The sequence below is a fragment of the Nothobranchius furzeri genome, chromosome 9 (genome assembly GCF_043380555.1).
Source record: "Nothobranchius furzeri strain GRZ-AD chromosome 9, NfurGRZ-RIMD1, whole genome shotgun sequence".
NCBI classification, from domain to species: Eukaryota; Metazoa; Chordata; class Actinopteri; order Cyprinodontiformes; family Nothobranchiidae; genus Nothobranchius; species Nothobranchius furzeri.
Genome location: NC_091749.1, coordinates 59,388,931 through 59,406,103, shown reverse-complemented (window position 1 = coordinate 59,406,103; position 17,173 = coordinate 59,388,931). Strand labels below are relative to the sequence as shown.

Sequence of the window (17,173 nt, the reverse complement as noted above, 5' to 3'; positions counted from 1 at the left end):
GTCTGTATTTTCAGGTTGGACATTGCTTTTTGATTTTTCCTGCACAAAGTGACACTGCTTTTCATGTGATGTGTAATTATCTTAAAAACTAAACAAAAACAGCATATTTTATGCCTAAACCTGCAAAATATATGCAATTATGTAAATGTAACGTTCAATCCTCAAGTATAACCCAGGTTGTATGAACTTTGTATAGTGAGTTTTACTATCGTATGGCTGTACCAATATGTATTGATCTCTATCAGAAGCCTTAGAGTTGTTGACCCAAAGTGCTCCCTTAGAATATCCCGCACCTACCTGACTTTAACAAAGCATTAATATCTCTATTTTGTTGCGTTTTAATTTCTACCCTTTTTGGATAAAATAGATTTGTACTGTATATTTGTACTTCTCTGTGAACTACTTAGGGCGTTTTTTGTTCTTTTTGTTTGTTTTTTTGCTGTTTTTAATTTTACGTACTTTAAAGACACAAAGATATTGTATTTTTATTGTTACAGCTAACATGGAGACATTGCATTTATCATGTTTGTTAAGTAAACACAATATAATATATATAAATATATATACAAATATAAATTTAAAAGACGACTTTGAGTGTGTTGTATTTTTTTCCTTCTAGAAGCGCTTTTTAATGATGGATTTCAAGATTATTTTTATACAGACTTTACAGTAAGGGTCCATTTATGAACATTTTTAGTGCATTATTAAGCATTAATAAATCATTTATTAATGTTCCCGATTATGTTAAATATTAAGTTAGGACAAAAGGCCGGGGTGTCTGCTTAGCAATGCATTACTAAGCATTAATATTAAGCAGTTAATACCTTTTTAATTAGTTAAATAATGCTTAATAATGCACTAAGTAACAAAAATTCTTAGTCTATACAGGTGCTGGCCAGTAAATTAGAATATCATCAAAAGGTTGAAAATATTTCAGTAATTCCATTCAAAACGTGAAACTTGTACATTATATTCATGCAATGCACACAGACCAATGTATTTCCGATGTTTATTACGTTTAATTTTGATATTTATAGGTGACAACCAATGAAAACATCAAATCTGGTATCTCAGAAAATTAGAATATTCTAAAGGCCAATGAAAAAATGTTTGTTTCTCTAATGTTGGCCAACTGAAAAGAATGAACATGAAAAGAATGTGCATGTATAGCACTCAATACTTAGTCGGGGCTCCTTTTGCCTCAATAACTGCAGTAATGCGGCGTGGCATGGACTCGATCAGTCTGTGGCACTGCTCAGGTGTTATGAGAGCCCAGGTTGCTCTGATAGTCGTCTTCAGCTCCTCTGCATTGTTGGGTCTAGCGTATTGCATCCTCCGCTTCACAATACCCCATAGATTTTCTATGGGGTTAAGGTCAGGCGAGTTTGCTGGCCAATCAAGGACAGGGATACCATGGTCCTTGAACCAGGTGCTGGTGGTTTTGGCACTGTGTGCAGGTGCCAAGTCCTGTTGAAAGGTGAAGTCTGCATCCCCATAAAGTTGGTCAGCAGCAGGAAGCATGAAGTGCTCTAAAACTTCCTGGTAGACGGCTGCATTGACCCTGGACCTCAGGAAACAGAGTGGGCCAACACCGGCAGATGACATGGCACCCCACACCATCACTGACGGTGGAAACTTTACACTGGACCTCATGCAACGTGGATTCTGTGCTTCTCCGCTCTTCCTCCAGACTCTGGGTCCTTGATTTCCAAAGGAAATGCAGAACTTGCTTTCATCAGAAAACATAACTTTGGACCTCTCAGCATCAGTCCAGTCCTTTTTGTCCTTGGCCCAGGCGAGACGCTTCTTGCGCTGTTTCATGTTCAAGAGTGGCTTGACACACGGAATGCGACACCTGAATCCCATGTCTTTCATGAGTCTCCTCGTGGTGGTTCTTGAAGCGCTGACTCCAGCTGCAGTCCACTCTTTGTGGATCTCCCCCACATTTTTGAATGGGTTTGTCATCACAATTCTCTGCAGGGTGCGGTTATCCCTAGAGCTTGTACACTTTTTTCTACCACATTTTTTCCGTCCCTTCGCCTGTCTGTTAATGTGCTTGGACACAGAGCTCTGCGAACAGCCAGCTTCTTTAGCAATCACCTTTTGTGTCTTGCCCTCCTTGTGCAAGGTGTCAATGATTGTCTTTTGGACAGCTGTTAAGTCAGAAGTCTTCCCCATGATTGTGGTGCCTTCAAAACAAGACTGAGGGACCTTTTAAAGGCCTTTGCAGGTGTTTTGAGTAAATCAGCTGATTAGAGTGGCAGCAGGTGTCTTCTATATTCAGCCTTTTCAGAATATTCTAATTTTTTGAGATACCAAATTTGGAGTTTTCATTAGTTGTCACTTATGAATATCAAATTTAAATGTAATGAACATTGGAAATACATTGGTCTGTGTGCATTGCATGAATATAATGTACAAGTTTCACGTTTTGAATGGAATTACTGAAATATTTTCAACCTTTTGATGATATTCTAATTTACTGGCCAGCACCTGTAAATGCAAATGCATTTTGTAGTATTTGTGAGAAAATTTTAAAGTTTTCTGGCCTGAAATTTTCCACTATCACTGATTTCGTTTTGCAAGAAAATTGTTTGTTTCCTCCTAAAAGTTTACAATTATTTTACTTTATTAAAATTAGGTAGATTACAAAAAATGAACTGGAAATTCTAATGAAATGAGCAAAAAAGATAAAAAAAAACTTGTTTGGTAAATTTTTCTTCCTTTGCAATGTTGGATATTATTTTTCTGAAATAAAAGTGTAAATATTTTCATTAAAAGATTTTATTTTAAGCCTTTAAGTTAAAGATCACAAGGCGCTTCTCAATAGATTGGTTTTAATATTTAAAAATGTATTTAAAAGATAAAACACGAAACGAGGGAGGCTGAAAATGTACAGAAGTTACAGAAACACCTAACAGCAATTAAATGTTAAAATTTCATATCTTTGTCAGAACAAATAACATTTCTTAAATTGTACTGAATAAAAAAAATTAAATGGTTCTTATGCAGAGAAGGAAATCATAGGTGAAGACTCATTTAGTAATAAATTCAATGTTTTATTTCCACATTCTTCCCCAGGTTTCATGAAGGTCTGTACATCTGTTGATGCGGTGACCGGATGGCGTCTAAAGTGCCACCCAGTCAGAATCAATCGATAACAACTTTATGTTGCTCTTAGCAGTTGATCTCATTCATTTGGCCTTTTTCAGACATCATTTGTAAACATGGACATTTATAGAAAATCCTGATAGAATTCATACAGAAAGGCCATCAATTTTACCATTTTGACTAAAATGAATATAAAACAAATTACACGTAGGCATAAACAAACAGAACACAAGCTAAATATAGGACAAGTGCAGTTTTACAACATGCAGTGTTAATCTAATCCTGCTGCAAAGCAAGAAGCTTTCTAACTGCTGCACAAAAGTGGTCCAGAGCTAACTGAGCAACCGACCTCTGAGAATACTTGGTATTCATCGTCTGAGACACGAGAGGAACAAGTGACACCTGATGGGTCTGAGTGAGCGTCATGAACGGGATGGCAGTGAGACCCTGCTGCTTCTATGTCATAAACCTTGGAATAACATAACTAAAGAGTACTGTTCCCATCACATTATGCAACAAAATCCTAAATATTCTTATGGGTCGAGATGCATTTAGGCCCAGGTGCTGGGTGACTATTTACACCAACATGTTCCTACTGAGTTTAATTGCCTGAGAAGCGGAGCCTTTTGTCAACTTAGAATTTTGTTTGAACGTTTCACCCTGCATCCTGCATAGTTTCAATGAAAAGTCACCTTTTCTCCTAGACTTGTAATAAATCTGTTGCATAGAAGTTTGATGCACTCCTAGGAAAGCCTCCGCGTGTGACCCAAGTCACTGTACGACGTGCTTAAATGTTCTGTAACCATCAGAAGGTAGAATGACTTTCAGCTAGGAGTGACTCAAACAGAAACTGAAACAGCTAAGTTGACACAGAAGAGTTTTGCATCTGGAGAAGTTAAAAACAAACAAACCGGAGGTAATCCTGTAGTTGGTGAACAAAACGAAATATAAGGACTTGGCCTAAAAGGTTGACATTAAAATTTTTAACAACAAAATACCCCAAACACTTTGACAATGGAAACATGTATATCACATTGCATAAATATGTGCTTGAATATGGTTAATGCATATAAATGAATATAATCTCCCCCCTCCCCCGTAACCGAGCTTCTCACCATCTCAAAGGGAGAGCCCAGACACCCTGCAGAGAAAACTCATTTCGGCCGCTTGTATCCCCGATCTCGTTCTTTCGGTCACTACCCAAAGCTCGTGACCATAGGTGAGGGTAGGAACGTAGATCGACTGGTAAATCGAGAGCTTCGCCTTCTGGCTCAGCTCTCTCTTCACCACGACAGACCGGTACAACGCCAGCAGAACTCTAGACACAGCACCGATCCACCTATCGATCTCCCGCTCTAGCATTCCCTCACTCGTGAACAAGACCCTGAGATACTTAAACTCCTCCACTTGGGGCAGGACCTCATCCCTTTTCCGACTCAAGACCATGGTCTTGGATTTAGGTCTTGGTCTTCTCAGTCATTTGAATCCATAAAAAATAAGACATAAACTCAGTTTAGGTGGTACTAGTGAGCCAATCTGAGGATACTGCAGACTTACAAAGCATGGCAATGCTACAGAAATTGCACAAAGCAGAGGTTACTTAAGTACGCATTTCTACAATTCTACAAAACACTTTCATGGAGTCGTTTACTCATTGGCAAAAAATAAATAAAAGCCAAATGCATCTTTGCAGGCAGAATTCAAGTAATGTGACAAATTCTGAGGTCAACAGGTAACATATTAGGTATTTTCCCCTCTCACTTTAACCACTTAAGAGAATATTTCAGTACATAGTCTTCAATAAAATGAGTCCAGATATAATAAGAGGTAACTAATGTATTGTACAGTACGATAACAGCAGCACAGACTGAGTCAATAAGAGCCAGGGAAAGGCTCGGTAACAAAAAAGTTAAAAACAATATGAAGTCAAATCTTGGCAAAAATAATGCAAGGAGGTGGGACCAATAAACCGAGGAGACGGAGGGAATGCTGTTGGACGTTGTTCCAAGAGGACAAACATTCAGTGTCGACTCCTTCATACGCACTTCGAAATGTTGTGGTTGCTTCGATGAACGTCCAGTTAAAGTGCCTTAATGATAAACACAAACCCTGGAATGAAACCTGCATCTGCTGTAGAGTCGTCCAGTCTGTAAGGAGCTTTGGAAGCTCGGTGTTGGAACGCCGCCAGCCACAGCACCAGGTGAGGTAGTAGATAGGACATGAGCTTCCCCTGGCAGCAGCTCGAAGTGGGAGGTGTAGCTACCGGGGCTGGCCGGGTGGAGCGGAAGGGAAGGGGCTGTGGCTACAGAGGCTCCCTCTCCTCCCACTGAGGATCCATGTGCAAATGATTTGTTTTTGTTTTTTCCTCAGAGGAAGAGTTTACCTGCTCCCTCTAGAACGTAAAACCTGCGAGTCCACAAACAGATAAATGTCTTTACAACATGCTCTTATGTCATCATCCGCACAATAGGAAACATTCTCAACCCTGTTCTCAAGGTTTTGGAATAAATTAGAAACCCATGATTTTTTTTTCTATATTTCACAAAGTAGTTTATACGAGGCGGTTCAATGCAGAAGAAAACAAGCAAGTGATGGTTCAGTGTAACCGTGACAACCTGATGAGACAGGTTAAGGATGTTGCTCTTTTTCCTCCCAACTACGGCAGCTTCATAAAGAGACCGTTATCAATGGAGGGAACAGGCATAGGACAGGGGAACTGAAAGAGACTCATGTCCGCTGTGAGGGCAGCCATGGCAGCCGGATCATGCTCGATCTGCGTCCTCAGAGCAGGGTCGATCTTCTCTAGACGGCGCTTGATCCTCTTTGCCTCCCTCTCACGGATCAGTCTGGCCTGCCTCTTCTCCGGCGTCTCGTTGGCCCTCTTTAGGCGCATAGCCTCCCGGTCCCTCTGCAGCCGGCGCGCCCGCTGCTCCTCCGTTTCCTGCATCCTCTGCATGCGCTTGGCCTCGCGGTCCCGCAGTCGCCTCAGCTCCCTCTCCTCATCCGTCTCACACGCTCGCTTGTTCTTCTTTGCCGTGCGCTCTCGTTCTAAGCGCTGCAAGCGAGCCTCCAAGGGCTCGTTCTTCCGCCGCAGAGCCCATTTTCTCATCGGTGACTGCTCCTCTACTAACTGCTGATAGGCCACGCAGCTGTTGCACACCAGCAGAACTCCAGCTGGGTAAACCGGCATGGGGCTCAGGATGTCAGGTATAGGAGGAAGGGCTGAGGAGGAGGAGTTGAGAGCTTCAGGTATAGATGCGAGTGATGGCCCTTCGGATAGGAGGCTGTCGGGCAGTGAAGGAAAGGTGGGTGCTTGGTCAGACCCAGTGCACGGTCGTGGATCCTGACACATGTGGCTGGTTCCCTGGCAGGTGTGCTGGGCTGGACAGAGACTGGCCTCAGGACCTTGATATGAACTAGGACTAGGACCTGCTCCGTGGCAGGAGTGAGTCCCGGAGCCTGGGCTGCTCATGGGGCTGCTGGAGAGGGAGCAGGGGTCCCTTCCACCACCAATGTCCAACCTGGTTGTGTCGAGGACGTCTTTGAGCTTCTCCCTGGAACAAACATTAGAAAACACAAAAAACTCGGATCAGGTTTATGGAAAACTCCACTTCTGTGACAGATAAACCACAGAGAAAAGGTACGTAGTTCAGTTCAGCACCACATGAGACGCTTGCACACATAGCTACAGCTTTTCCTTTCTTTTTCAGTCCGCCTTCAATCAGCAGGCAGCAGTAACACGTAACTATTCTCTACCGTGTACGATTTGTCAGCTTCTCTTAAACACGTATCCTATCCTTACTAATGCTGTGTACATTTAAAAGCCTAATGGTAGTTGCTAAGCAACATTCACATTTTTTTCCCAATAAATCTGTCCTTGCAGTACTAATTTTATGCATCCCTCATGGTTCCGCAATCTGGTTCCTCTCACTTTTAGAACCACTGCTCCTGTGCTGAACATGCATTTCACTCCAGCATCATTTGTTGCACACACGTTTCCAAAACTCTGCATTTTGAAATAAAACGCACCCCATCTATAAAAAAATACATCATTTCTTGCTGGTTTAAAAATAAAACCAATATGCATTAGAGGCCAGAGCTGAGCTGAACCTGTGAAAGTTGTCGGTGTCCGTGAAGCGTGCACCACAGACGGCGCAGTTGGAGAGGCGGTCCTCCGAGTGGATGAGAAGATGCCGGCCAAGTGAGCCAGGAGAACTGAGCGCTCGCCCACACACCGGGCACACGTAGCTCTTGGTGTTGCTCATCACGGTCGTGTGCTGGTGAAGACAGTGAAGACAGATTAGCAGACGAAGCTGAACAAACATCAGTAGATGTCATGGGCCTAGTTTTTGCAGGAGACAATTGTGCTAATTTAGAAAAGAAACAGATGGATGAAGAATTAAATCGTGGTTGTATCGCAGGAAAGCAATCACAGAACAAGAGAAGCATTTTTAAGCTAATGGTACATTTTCACGAAAAGAGCCGAAAAGGCTAATGTAATCCTCACCTGGTAAACATGTGAGATGAGTCTCTCAGGGCTGCTGAAGTCCAGCGTACACAGAGGACAAACAAAGTTGTTGCCGAGGTCTGCCCCCTCCTCACTCTCCTGATGAAGAAAAGGTTCATTAGATAGGTGCAGAACACCAGAGTTTCTGTCGGAAAAGAAAAGAGTTTGACAAAAAAAAAAAGACGAAAACCTTTGATTTTCAGCTTTTAGCTTGTTTGCATCGAGTGGATGTTGTGACCCGTGTGGTCACTAGTAGCACATCTCTGTCTGAAACATTTTAGTGTGAGATGATGATGATGTGTTGAGTGTATGACTGTGCAAAACTCTCAGTGACTCATCAACAGCGACACGATGCTGTCACAGATGTTTTACACACACACGCTAAAACGCAGATCCTTTATAAACAGACTGGAGAGTTTGTTTAACCGATGCTTGAGCCTCTTTTAGTGTTTCACACCTTTTGTTTAAAGACCTTCTTACATAAAAACACAACAAATGTACTTATTTTACATGATCTTAGTGTCCTGTTGCTGTTTACCACCTAAACAGTCAGATTTTCTGTGCTTAATGTCATTGAATAAACGCCAGCTGCTGTTTCTTACACAGCCTTCAGGGGACTAAGCTGCACACACTGAGTGGATTATAAAATAAAACTAAATACGTTAAAATACACAAACATAATTAAAATGAAAAATAAATAACTAAGGCTCACCTCTTTGACTCCCGCTCCCTGCAGGCGGCACTGCACCCTCTTGGTGGTCATGTGGTCGTCAGCAGAGGTGTTGGAGGATGAGTCTTCTCCGTGGTTGTCGGGGTCGCTATCGCTTTCTTCTATGGAGGCAAACACAGCCCTATCAATACAGACGGACAATAGAGCACAGAGCAGGGCTTATTCTCACCAACAGCCCTCAGGCCGAGGATGATCCTACAGAGTCCATCCTGTCCTCCCCACCGGTCCCGACCCTTCATCCTGTACCTGACAGACTGTCCTGCCCTTGGACTTCCTGGGAGTTGTTGCAGCAGCATTCGCTGTCTTCGGTGAATTCGTCCCTGCCGTCCATGTTAATAGTGTGCTGGAGCCCCAGTAGGCCTGAAGTGTGGAACGGCCCTGGAAACGGACAGCAGAGATCAGAACAACGGGCCGTGCTGACGGGGAAATAAAATATGGTCCAAACAAGAGAAAACACAGCCTTAACGACGGTTTTAGATGGGATGTGATTATTTAAGGAGATGTGGATTCAACATTGTTGCTCTCTATAGACCCTTAATTGTGACAGTCAACAACACTGGATGTGGCAATCTGTCAGTCAGGTTTTTTAAAGTTTTTTGTGGTAAAGAGCAGTGGCGCCGCCAGAAAAAGTTTCATAATGGGGCCCCGATGGTCTTCCCTGGTGGGGCCAACAATTTTCCAGGGGTGGCCAATGGCCATGCCCCTCCACCCCTTGGGAGCATCACTGATAAACATCATCCTCACTGCAAGCCAAGTGTTTTTACAGGCTGATTCAACGATGACAGATTTGACATTTTCTCTTGATAACTGATCAGACCTTCAACTTATACAACTGGTATAAAAATTGTTCATCTCAAGTATCTTCATGCCAAATAACATGACTGAAATAAATGCGCTGCTTTCCTATTATTGTGCCTTTTATTTTAGCATTGTTGGTGAAAACTGGACGTTTATGAAATGTAGTGAAGTTGGATTTGTATCGAAACGTTCATAAACTAGTTTCCAACAATTGCCTCAGGTCTCTTTACTGCATTTCCCATGATGCTTGTCCATTACAGCAAACTCAAAGGGCGACGGTGGCTCAGGGGTTAGGAGTTCGCCCTGTAAACGGTGGGTTGCTGGTTCCAACCCAGGCTCCTGCAGTCGTGTCAGTCATTGTGTCTGTGGGCAAGACTCTTCTCACTCCTTGCCTGCTGGTGGTGGTCGAGGGGGCTGGTGCTGCCTGTGCTCGGCAGCCTCGCCGCTGTCAGTGTGCCCCAGGACAGCTGTGGCAACCTGTGTGTGTGTGTGTGTGTGTGTGTGTGTGTGTGTGTGAGTCCTCTGACTCCAAAAAGTGCTATACAAGTGCAGGTCAATAACTTTAAACTTTTTTTCTTTATAATTTGAACTTTTTAAAATGTTATAAACATATTTTAAAAGGCTTTTTGTGTCCATCTAATACTTCCATAACAAAATGTGTAAGGGGCAATAATTATGTTTGGAGTTTTAAGCACAAGCGATTATAGATTTTTTGAATTCTAATTTTATTATATAACCTTCAACATCATCTGCAAAAAGAAAACAGCTTCTGGACTTCTTTGGTGTGTTCTTGCTGTGTTTAGTTTCAAATTCCATCTTTCAGTTCTGTTTAAAACACAGAAAAGGCAAAGCTTCTGGACTTTTCCTAAAGAACTTTGTCCAGACACGACTGACAATAAACTTCCTTGCAGACCCAAATGAACCGTTCAACACAAACACTGTGCATGAGAAGTCAGCGAGGCGAACCCACTGACACGTCTGCATGACCATGAACTAACATTTCCTACCCAACCCCCTCTCTTTCACACCGATGCATGCTAGCCGCTACAACATCTCTGCTGCAGTCCCTCAGGAGAAGCAGCCTGGTTTTCTCCAGCTAACTGCTAACAGTGCGTTTCTCCTCGTCCCTCTCATCACCACCCACACACACGTCGAACAGCCTGGCTCGCCCTCTGTCGCCCCTCCTTACATGTAGCCACCACTTCCATATCTAAGGTGGTGCTGCAGCTTTATCGTGACACCACACATGTGGCCCATTTGGCTCTCTGTGATGCTAGCAGCTCTTTTTGGACGCAAGATGTGTTGGATGTGTTAGAATCCTTCACTTTTCTTCCCGCACCACAAACCTGCCTCCAACATCATTCCTTTAAAGTTTTGTCGAGAGCTCCTTCGACACGTACGCGCGGGAACTCGGGACGGTAGGAATTAATGACAGCTTCAAAATCCCATTTTCTTTTCTGGTGCACACGCTTTCCTGCAACACAGGTCAGAGATCTGGACTTCAGTTACCTCAGACTGACAGAAGTAATTACACAGTCCTGAGGTATTGTGCAAACACACACACACACACACACACACACACACACTTTCCCCTCCCACTCTGTGGAAAACAATCTTCAGGTTTGTCCTTTTTTGTAATCTGGCTACTTTGATTTGGTCCGTGCATTCATTAGCAGCAGCAGAGTGGGTCTGAGTATTGAACTACGACAACGAGCCGGCTTCTCGGCATGCGGCCAATGACTGATGTGTGAGAAATACCCATCCCCCCCTCCCTGCTGCCAGTGCTGTCTGTACATCTGTCTCTCCTTGTGCCCTCCTCCCTCCCTTCCTCCCCAGTCTCTGCCACTGTGATGTTATCTCTGAGTCTGTGTGTCTGTAGGCAGGAGGTGACGCAGTGTCTGACTGAATCCAGACAAAGAGACAAACTCATCAGCCAACAGACACACACAAGAGAGGGTGGAAAAAAAGAGAGAGAGAGAGTGTGTGTGTGTGTGTGTGTGTGTGTGTGTGTGTGTGTGTGTGTGTGTGTGTGTGTGTGTGTGTGTTGTGTGTGTGTGTGTGTGTGCAGAGTGGCGGAGGGTAGCGCGCTAAACAAAACAGACAAAAGATAGAATGCTGAAACTACTCAAACACTAAGCAATGAGGGTCTCTTTGAATTTGAAGGCCCCTCCTTGTTCTTTCCAGCCACCGTCCCCTCCAAAACACATGCATGCACGCACACACACACACACACACACACACACACACACACACACACACACACACACACACACACACACACACACACACACACACACACACACACACACACACACACAGCGTCACACAACGCTGTCTGAATCTGCAGGAAGCACTGGGGCCCCGTCTTGCATCCATACACAAGCAGGAGAGCTGTGGGCCAGACATCTGATCAGGTCTGATCTGCTGACCTAGCGTCACACTGAAGATGAAGTGATTAAGCCTTTCTGCTGAAGAAGACCGTCCCAGCAGAAGTTGTTATGAAACGTCACACACTGAACAAAAAGTTAAAAATATCTTCAAATATTTAAATACAGGAGGCTGCACTACGTCCAATCCCATAAACTTTTACAATCGTCAGTGCTGATTATTTTCTGCACTTCTACTAGCAGGTTTACACACCTGAGGGAAGAAATGAAGCATGAGAAAAAACTGATACGACAAAAACATCAAGCAATTAACAAAACGTGTTTGTTATGGTGTCCTTATTTTTAATAAACCTATGTGTTTCTATGTTTTTATACCACTAAGTATAAAAGCCACAGCTTCATTTGCCGTATGTAACTTATATTTGCTGTCAAACTGAAAGAGAAAACTTCAGATGTAATCATTTTTAGCATTTCTGGATTTTATTGTTCTTCAGGATCAAGAGAGCACGATTACACAGACAGCATTGTTGTATCGTTGTCTGGACTTCCCTGAGAGAGAGAGTGTGTGTGTGTGTGTGTATAAATGCATATAAATGTGTGTGTGTCAGCCTGCCTGGCTGTCTGGTCTGTCAGTCAGTCTGTCTGATCTAACTCTCGCTGAGCAACAGCCCTGCTCTGGCGTTTGGGCTCAAGAGGCCTGGTGGAAATAAAAACATATTACATAAAAAATGACATCTGCCACTTTTATTTTCTGTTAAAACATCTCACCTGGCCTTTCTGTGCCCTTTCAGCTCTCACTTTGAACTCTGGTAGGTGTTTCAGGGCAACTAATGAGCTGATTAGCTTTCAGGGATTTCTGCAGCCACATTTGTATTGTATTTGTACATTGTATTTGATTTATTCCTATTGTAGTTTAAACAAACTATGTTTAGAAAGGAGGGCTGTGCTGAGCTTTAACCGTAGTAGATTACGCGGGCGATCCCCTTCAGCGGGTAACAGCCTGTTTAAGAAAAAACGTCCAATAAGAAGACCGTGCCAGGAGGTCAGAGGTGAAAAACTCTGAGGTGTCTTCTGTGATATTATTGCAATAAAACTATTTGTTGTTGGACAGCAAATATTTGAGCTTACAAATAAAAATATGAAAGCAAATTGCGTAACTGGAGCAGAAAACTTGAGTAATACAGTAAATGTTTGCATGTAAAATGTCAATAAAAATATCTTTTAAATACACTGCTTTTAAATATTGATTCAGTATTCTAATTCTAAACAAACAACACCTCGGTTCCCTGAGCTCCTCAGTCCAGACCAGTCTCAGAAACCTTGGTGTTCTTTTTGACCAGTCCATGTCTTCGAGCTGCCACTCAGAACATTTAGTAAAGAACTGCTTTTATCATTTGCGAAACATTTCCAAATTGAGAGCTTTTGCTTCAAAATCGGACTTGGAGATGATTATCCATGCTTTTATTTCTTCTCGTTTAGATGATTGTAATTCTATCTTTACTTGTTTTAACAAATCAGATGTCAGTCGTCTCCAGTTGGTCCAGAACGCTGCAGCAAGGCTTTTAACAGGAACCAATAGAAGGGCTCACATAACACCGGTTTTATCTTCTTTACATTGGCTACCGGTCCAAGTTTAGAATTGATTTTAAAATTTTAGTTTTGACTTTTAGAGCTCTTAATGGACAAGCTCCACAATATTTATCAGACCTTTTAATCCCTCACTCTTCTGGCCGCACTCTATGGTCCTCGGGTCAAAACCTACTGAAGGTCCCTAAGACCAGAGGGGACCTGTCCTTTCACGCTGTAGCTCCCAGACTTTGGAACGCCCTGCCCTTGTTTCTTCGTGTGGCCGACTCGGTTGATTCTTTTAAAAAGCAGCTGAAGACACTTTTATTTAGACAAGCTTTTATGTAAGTTGACCTTGTGCTCCTGTACTGTTTGGCCTTTTTATGTATGTTGTGAAGCACTTTGTGATTTTATCTGTGAAAAGTTATATATAAATAAAGTTTTACTTACTTACTTAATGTGAAATAATGCGATTTTTCAGTGTATCAATACTTTCTTCTAGTTAACATGGTCAGACATTTTAATGTGCATCAGTTTTACTTTTATCTATTAAACAAGATGGACAACTCAAAAAGGGATCAAAGGGATCTAACAACCATTCCTGAAGTACAAACATCTGAGTGATGCATCTGGGAATCAACGAGAGCGTTAACGTTAGTCAAAACCTAGACCTTTATTTGTGTTTATTTTCTATGAGTAGTAGTCTCAAAAAGACAGAATATGCACCCTGCTAGACTCACTTTTCACAAAACGAATGTAAACAAGTATTTATCATCCATCTAATGATAAACCAAAAATCTGAACGCCACTCCCTCTCTCCAGAAACACACACACACACACACATCATAAAGCTCTACGCCTACAGTTGTCACACTTCCTCCATCAGCGTGAAGATTTTCAAAAGCTTTCTGATTGAAGCGGATGTTCATAGTGATTACAATACATCAGAAAAAATTTTCTCAGGTCAAAGGAGAACTGTCAAAAGTACTCCAAACTACTTAAAAGACAAAAGTATCTCCAGGTCCATCATACTGAGTGACTGACTGACTCTCTCTCTCGCACGCACGCACGCACGCACACACACACACACACACACACACACACACACACACACACACACACACACACACACACACACACACACACACACACACACACACACACACACACTGTTTGGCACTTACTGATGAGTGTTTGTTAATCTGTGTTACAGGACAGGTGATCAAAGTAATAACCACCATTCCTGTCTGCAGATATACAATCGATGCATTTTAGAACTTCTTTAAGTCGCTGCTGAATGTAAACTTATTTGACTTTTTATTTGCTGTTTCGCATTGTTTCTTCAGTAAGTTTCCAACCCATTTTCTCATATATTAGCTATATATTTGTCTAGGAAATAAGATGAGTCACTTAAGTCATGTGATGCCTTGACAGACAAATGGTAAGTAAACCGTAACTGATCAAATACAAACATATAAAAGCATGTGTTTGCATTTACATTTGGTTAATTACCTCTGAATACTGGTAAGTCGGTGGAATACATATAGAGAGGGGGATAAAAGGACAGAACCTCGGAGATACGTACAGTTAACTTTGAAGGGGTTGGTCTGTTTCCGCCTGGACATAGTACTGTCCACTTCCCGGGCAGGAAAAAATTATCTCCTAACCCAGGACGTTCCCCCATGCAGTCCAGGTGTACTCCAAATATTAGCGAACCGATACTGAACCAAATGATAAAGTAACGTGCTGAATGTATCACTCCAGCCGAGGAACGAGGGGCGCTCGTGGAGGCGTAAACAAAGAAAAACGCGAAATATTAAAGTCACATAAAAAAGCTCCCTCTCCGCTCGTTCAGGAGGGGTCAAACGATGCTTCTGTCCGAGCAGAGACGCACCGAGCAGCGCCGAGCCGCTCTGAGGCCGAGCCGTTGGCTGCCCGCGCTCCCAGATCGCCACACGAGCTCAGCTGATCGCTAGCGTTAAAGAGCCGGAGTCACGCGAAATGCATTGTGGGGTGTGTAGTTTGAACAGAAAGAAAGAAAGAAAGAAAGAAAGAAAGAAAGAAAGAAAGAAAGAAAGAAAGAAAGAAAGAAAGAAAGAAAGAAAAAAAGAAAAAAAGAAAGAAAGAAAGAAAGAAAGATTTTTATATAACGCCTAAATCATGAGGGCTTCGCAAGCACTATTATTTTTTAGATAACTAAAAAACGATTTAAAAATATAAAAATGAGAAAACTAAAAAATGGTGATTAAAAATGTAAGAAAATAGAAAGGGAAAAGTATGTTACAATTAACTCTGCACTAATTATTTGTATGTTCTTTGCAACAACTGCATGAAGTGATTATTATTTTAGTTTTACTTTTTATTATCTATACAAAGCATTTATTGAGAGAACAACAAAAATGATTAAGCTGTTTTCTTTAGATAAAACAATTCCTTTCTTTTGACATCTGAATTTATTCAAATTAGAAAAACTAATCTAGAGTTGAGTCACTCCATTCATACAGATCCTTTTCACAAACATGTTTTTACATGTTTTCATGTAAATTTCATGTAATTTTCAAGCTTTATACAATTCAGATATAACTTGACACGGTCCTAAAGCAGGTATATGAGACTGTACAGTACATCCCAGTGGATACATATGGTAGAAATACGAGTCTGGTTTTACCAGCCCTTAAAAAAAGAAAAACGTTCTAATTTTTAGATGATTTCTGGATTTACACAACATAGTTTTTGATAACTTATGCTGTTTGTTCACCAGAAAGCCTCTGGCCTGGAATGTCAAACAATAAAAATGTCTTTAAGTGTAAACATGTAAAAACAGAAGAGCTGTGTTAACTTAGTATTTTCAATAAAATTAAAAGATAAAATAACTTCGTAAAATAAGTGTTAAGTTTGTCAAAGTTAAAAACGAGACTTTTTAATCATAGTACTATAATGCAATGCTGCAGCGCCCCCTGGTGTATGTTTTGGAGCCACTTGAGCATCTGCATTTGTATAATTACTCTTACACACGTTCTATTGTTGTTTTCATACAAATGTGCCTTGTAATTAAAAAAACTTGTTTAAACTGTGGCCGAGACCCGAAAATTCCTAACGACAATCCACATAATTAGCGTTAAATGCACTAACTTTTCCTAATAATAATTGGGTTATATAATTACTATAAATAATAAATCCATATTAATTAATAAACTGTAAAATAAATGTATATTTAATAATACATTCATAAAATTGTGCAAAAACAAACTGGATGCAGTACCTTACATAACAGGTAATGCAATTAAAAAATGGTTTCTTGGACAGCTCAGTAACAACACTAGGTGGCGCTACACACCACTGCTCTCCTATAGCCATAACATTGATGTAGTCGTCATCACTGAATGCCACGAGTAAACTGACCGCAGCACGACACTGACACGGCAAAAACGTACTCCTCCGCAAGGTTAAACGAAAATATGCCGTCCCAACACAATAATCAAGGTGTCATGAGATTCGTGTATAACAAAGACACGATACAAGACACATCTTACAACAGAGCAGAAAGGCGCAATGTTCAGTCACACGGAACTCTTCTGAGTGAGATTGTTTTAACGATATATAGCTGGCTAACCAACAAAATGTTAGCTATTTGAATCACTGCGAGAACGGTAAGCTTGCAAGGCAATGCATGAACAGGTAAATTACAAAAATGGTTTAGAATTCATCCACCTAGCCAGATTTCTTGTGATAACGAAAGCATAATTAAACTATTACCCATAATGTCCAGTTAATACTGGCATATCAGGTGTGAGTCTCGGTCAGAGGCAGATTGTGATGAGCTCTGGTCCAGGCTAACGTTAATGTAACTTGAGCTGGATGTCTGCGTTGTTGGCAGGTCGTTGTAACATATAAACAAAGTGCACATGAGCTATGTAATTACATTTTAACACGTGAATAACAATAGCTTCTTGCAAATGTAAAAATCTCCCAAAATAATTACTGTGCTTCGTACAAACATTTATCTGGAAGCATTGAAATACGGAATTTAAATAGTTTGTATCTCAATATTTTGCTCAGCATGTTAAAAATGTA

At 41.5% G+C, this 17,173-nt stretch overlaps 1 protein-coding gene across 5 annotated transcripts; it reads right to left on the bottom strand.

The window, feature by feature from the left end:
• Nucleotides 1–3,038: 3,038 nt before the first annotated feature.
• znf821 (zinc finger protein 821) lies at nucleotides 3,039–16,974 on the bottom strand. 5 transcript variants are annotated; one of them, XM_070555000.1, is made up of 6 exons: nucleotides 16,856–16,974; nucleotides 8,595–8,726; nucleotides 8,331–8,469; nucleotides 7,619–7,717; nucleotides 7,222–7,388; nucleotides 3,039–6,665 (listed from the first exon to the last, which is right to left on the bottom strand). In XM_070555000.1, exons 2-6 carry the CDS (start codon nucleotides 8,642–8,644, stop codon nucleotides 5,768–5,770), a joined length of 1,353 nt encoding a protein of 450 aa, XP_070411101.1. In that variant the 5' UTR covers nucleotides 8,645–8,726; nucleotides 16,856–16,974; the 3' UTR covers nucleotides 3,039–5,767. The 5 variants fall into 5 exon arrangements, with proteins under 5 accessions (XP_070411101.1, XP_070411100.1, XP_070411099.1 ...); XM_070554999.1 differs by having other exon boundaries at nucleotides 8,331–8,449; XM_070554998.1 differs by lacking the exon at nucleotides 16,856–16,974 and adding an exon at nucleotides 14,685–16,843 and having other exon boundaries at nucleotides 8,331–8,446.
• Between the last annotated feature and the right edge of the window lie 199 nt (nucleotides 16,975–17,173).

Coding starts and splice junctions, on each gene's coding strand:
- znf821 (XM_070554997.1), bottom strand. CDS start 14,724: ATGTCCAGGCGGAAACAGACCAACCCCTTCAAAGTTAACT. Junction 7,389..7,618: donor TCATCTCACATGTTTACCAG/GTGAGGATTACA, acceptor TGTCTTCACCAG/CACACGACCGTGATGAGCAA. Junction 6,666..7,221: donor GACACCGACAACTTTCACAG/GTTCAGCTCAGC, acceptor TGTTTGTTCCAG/GGAGAAGCTCAAAGACGTCC.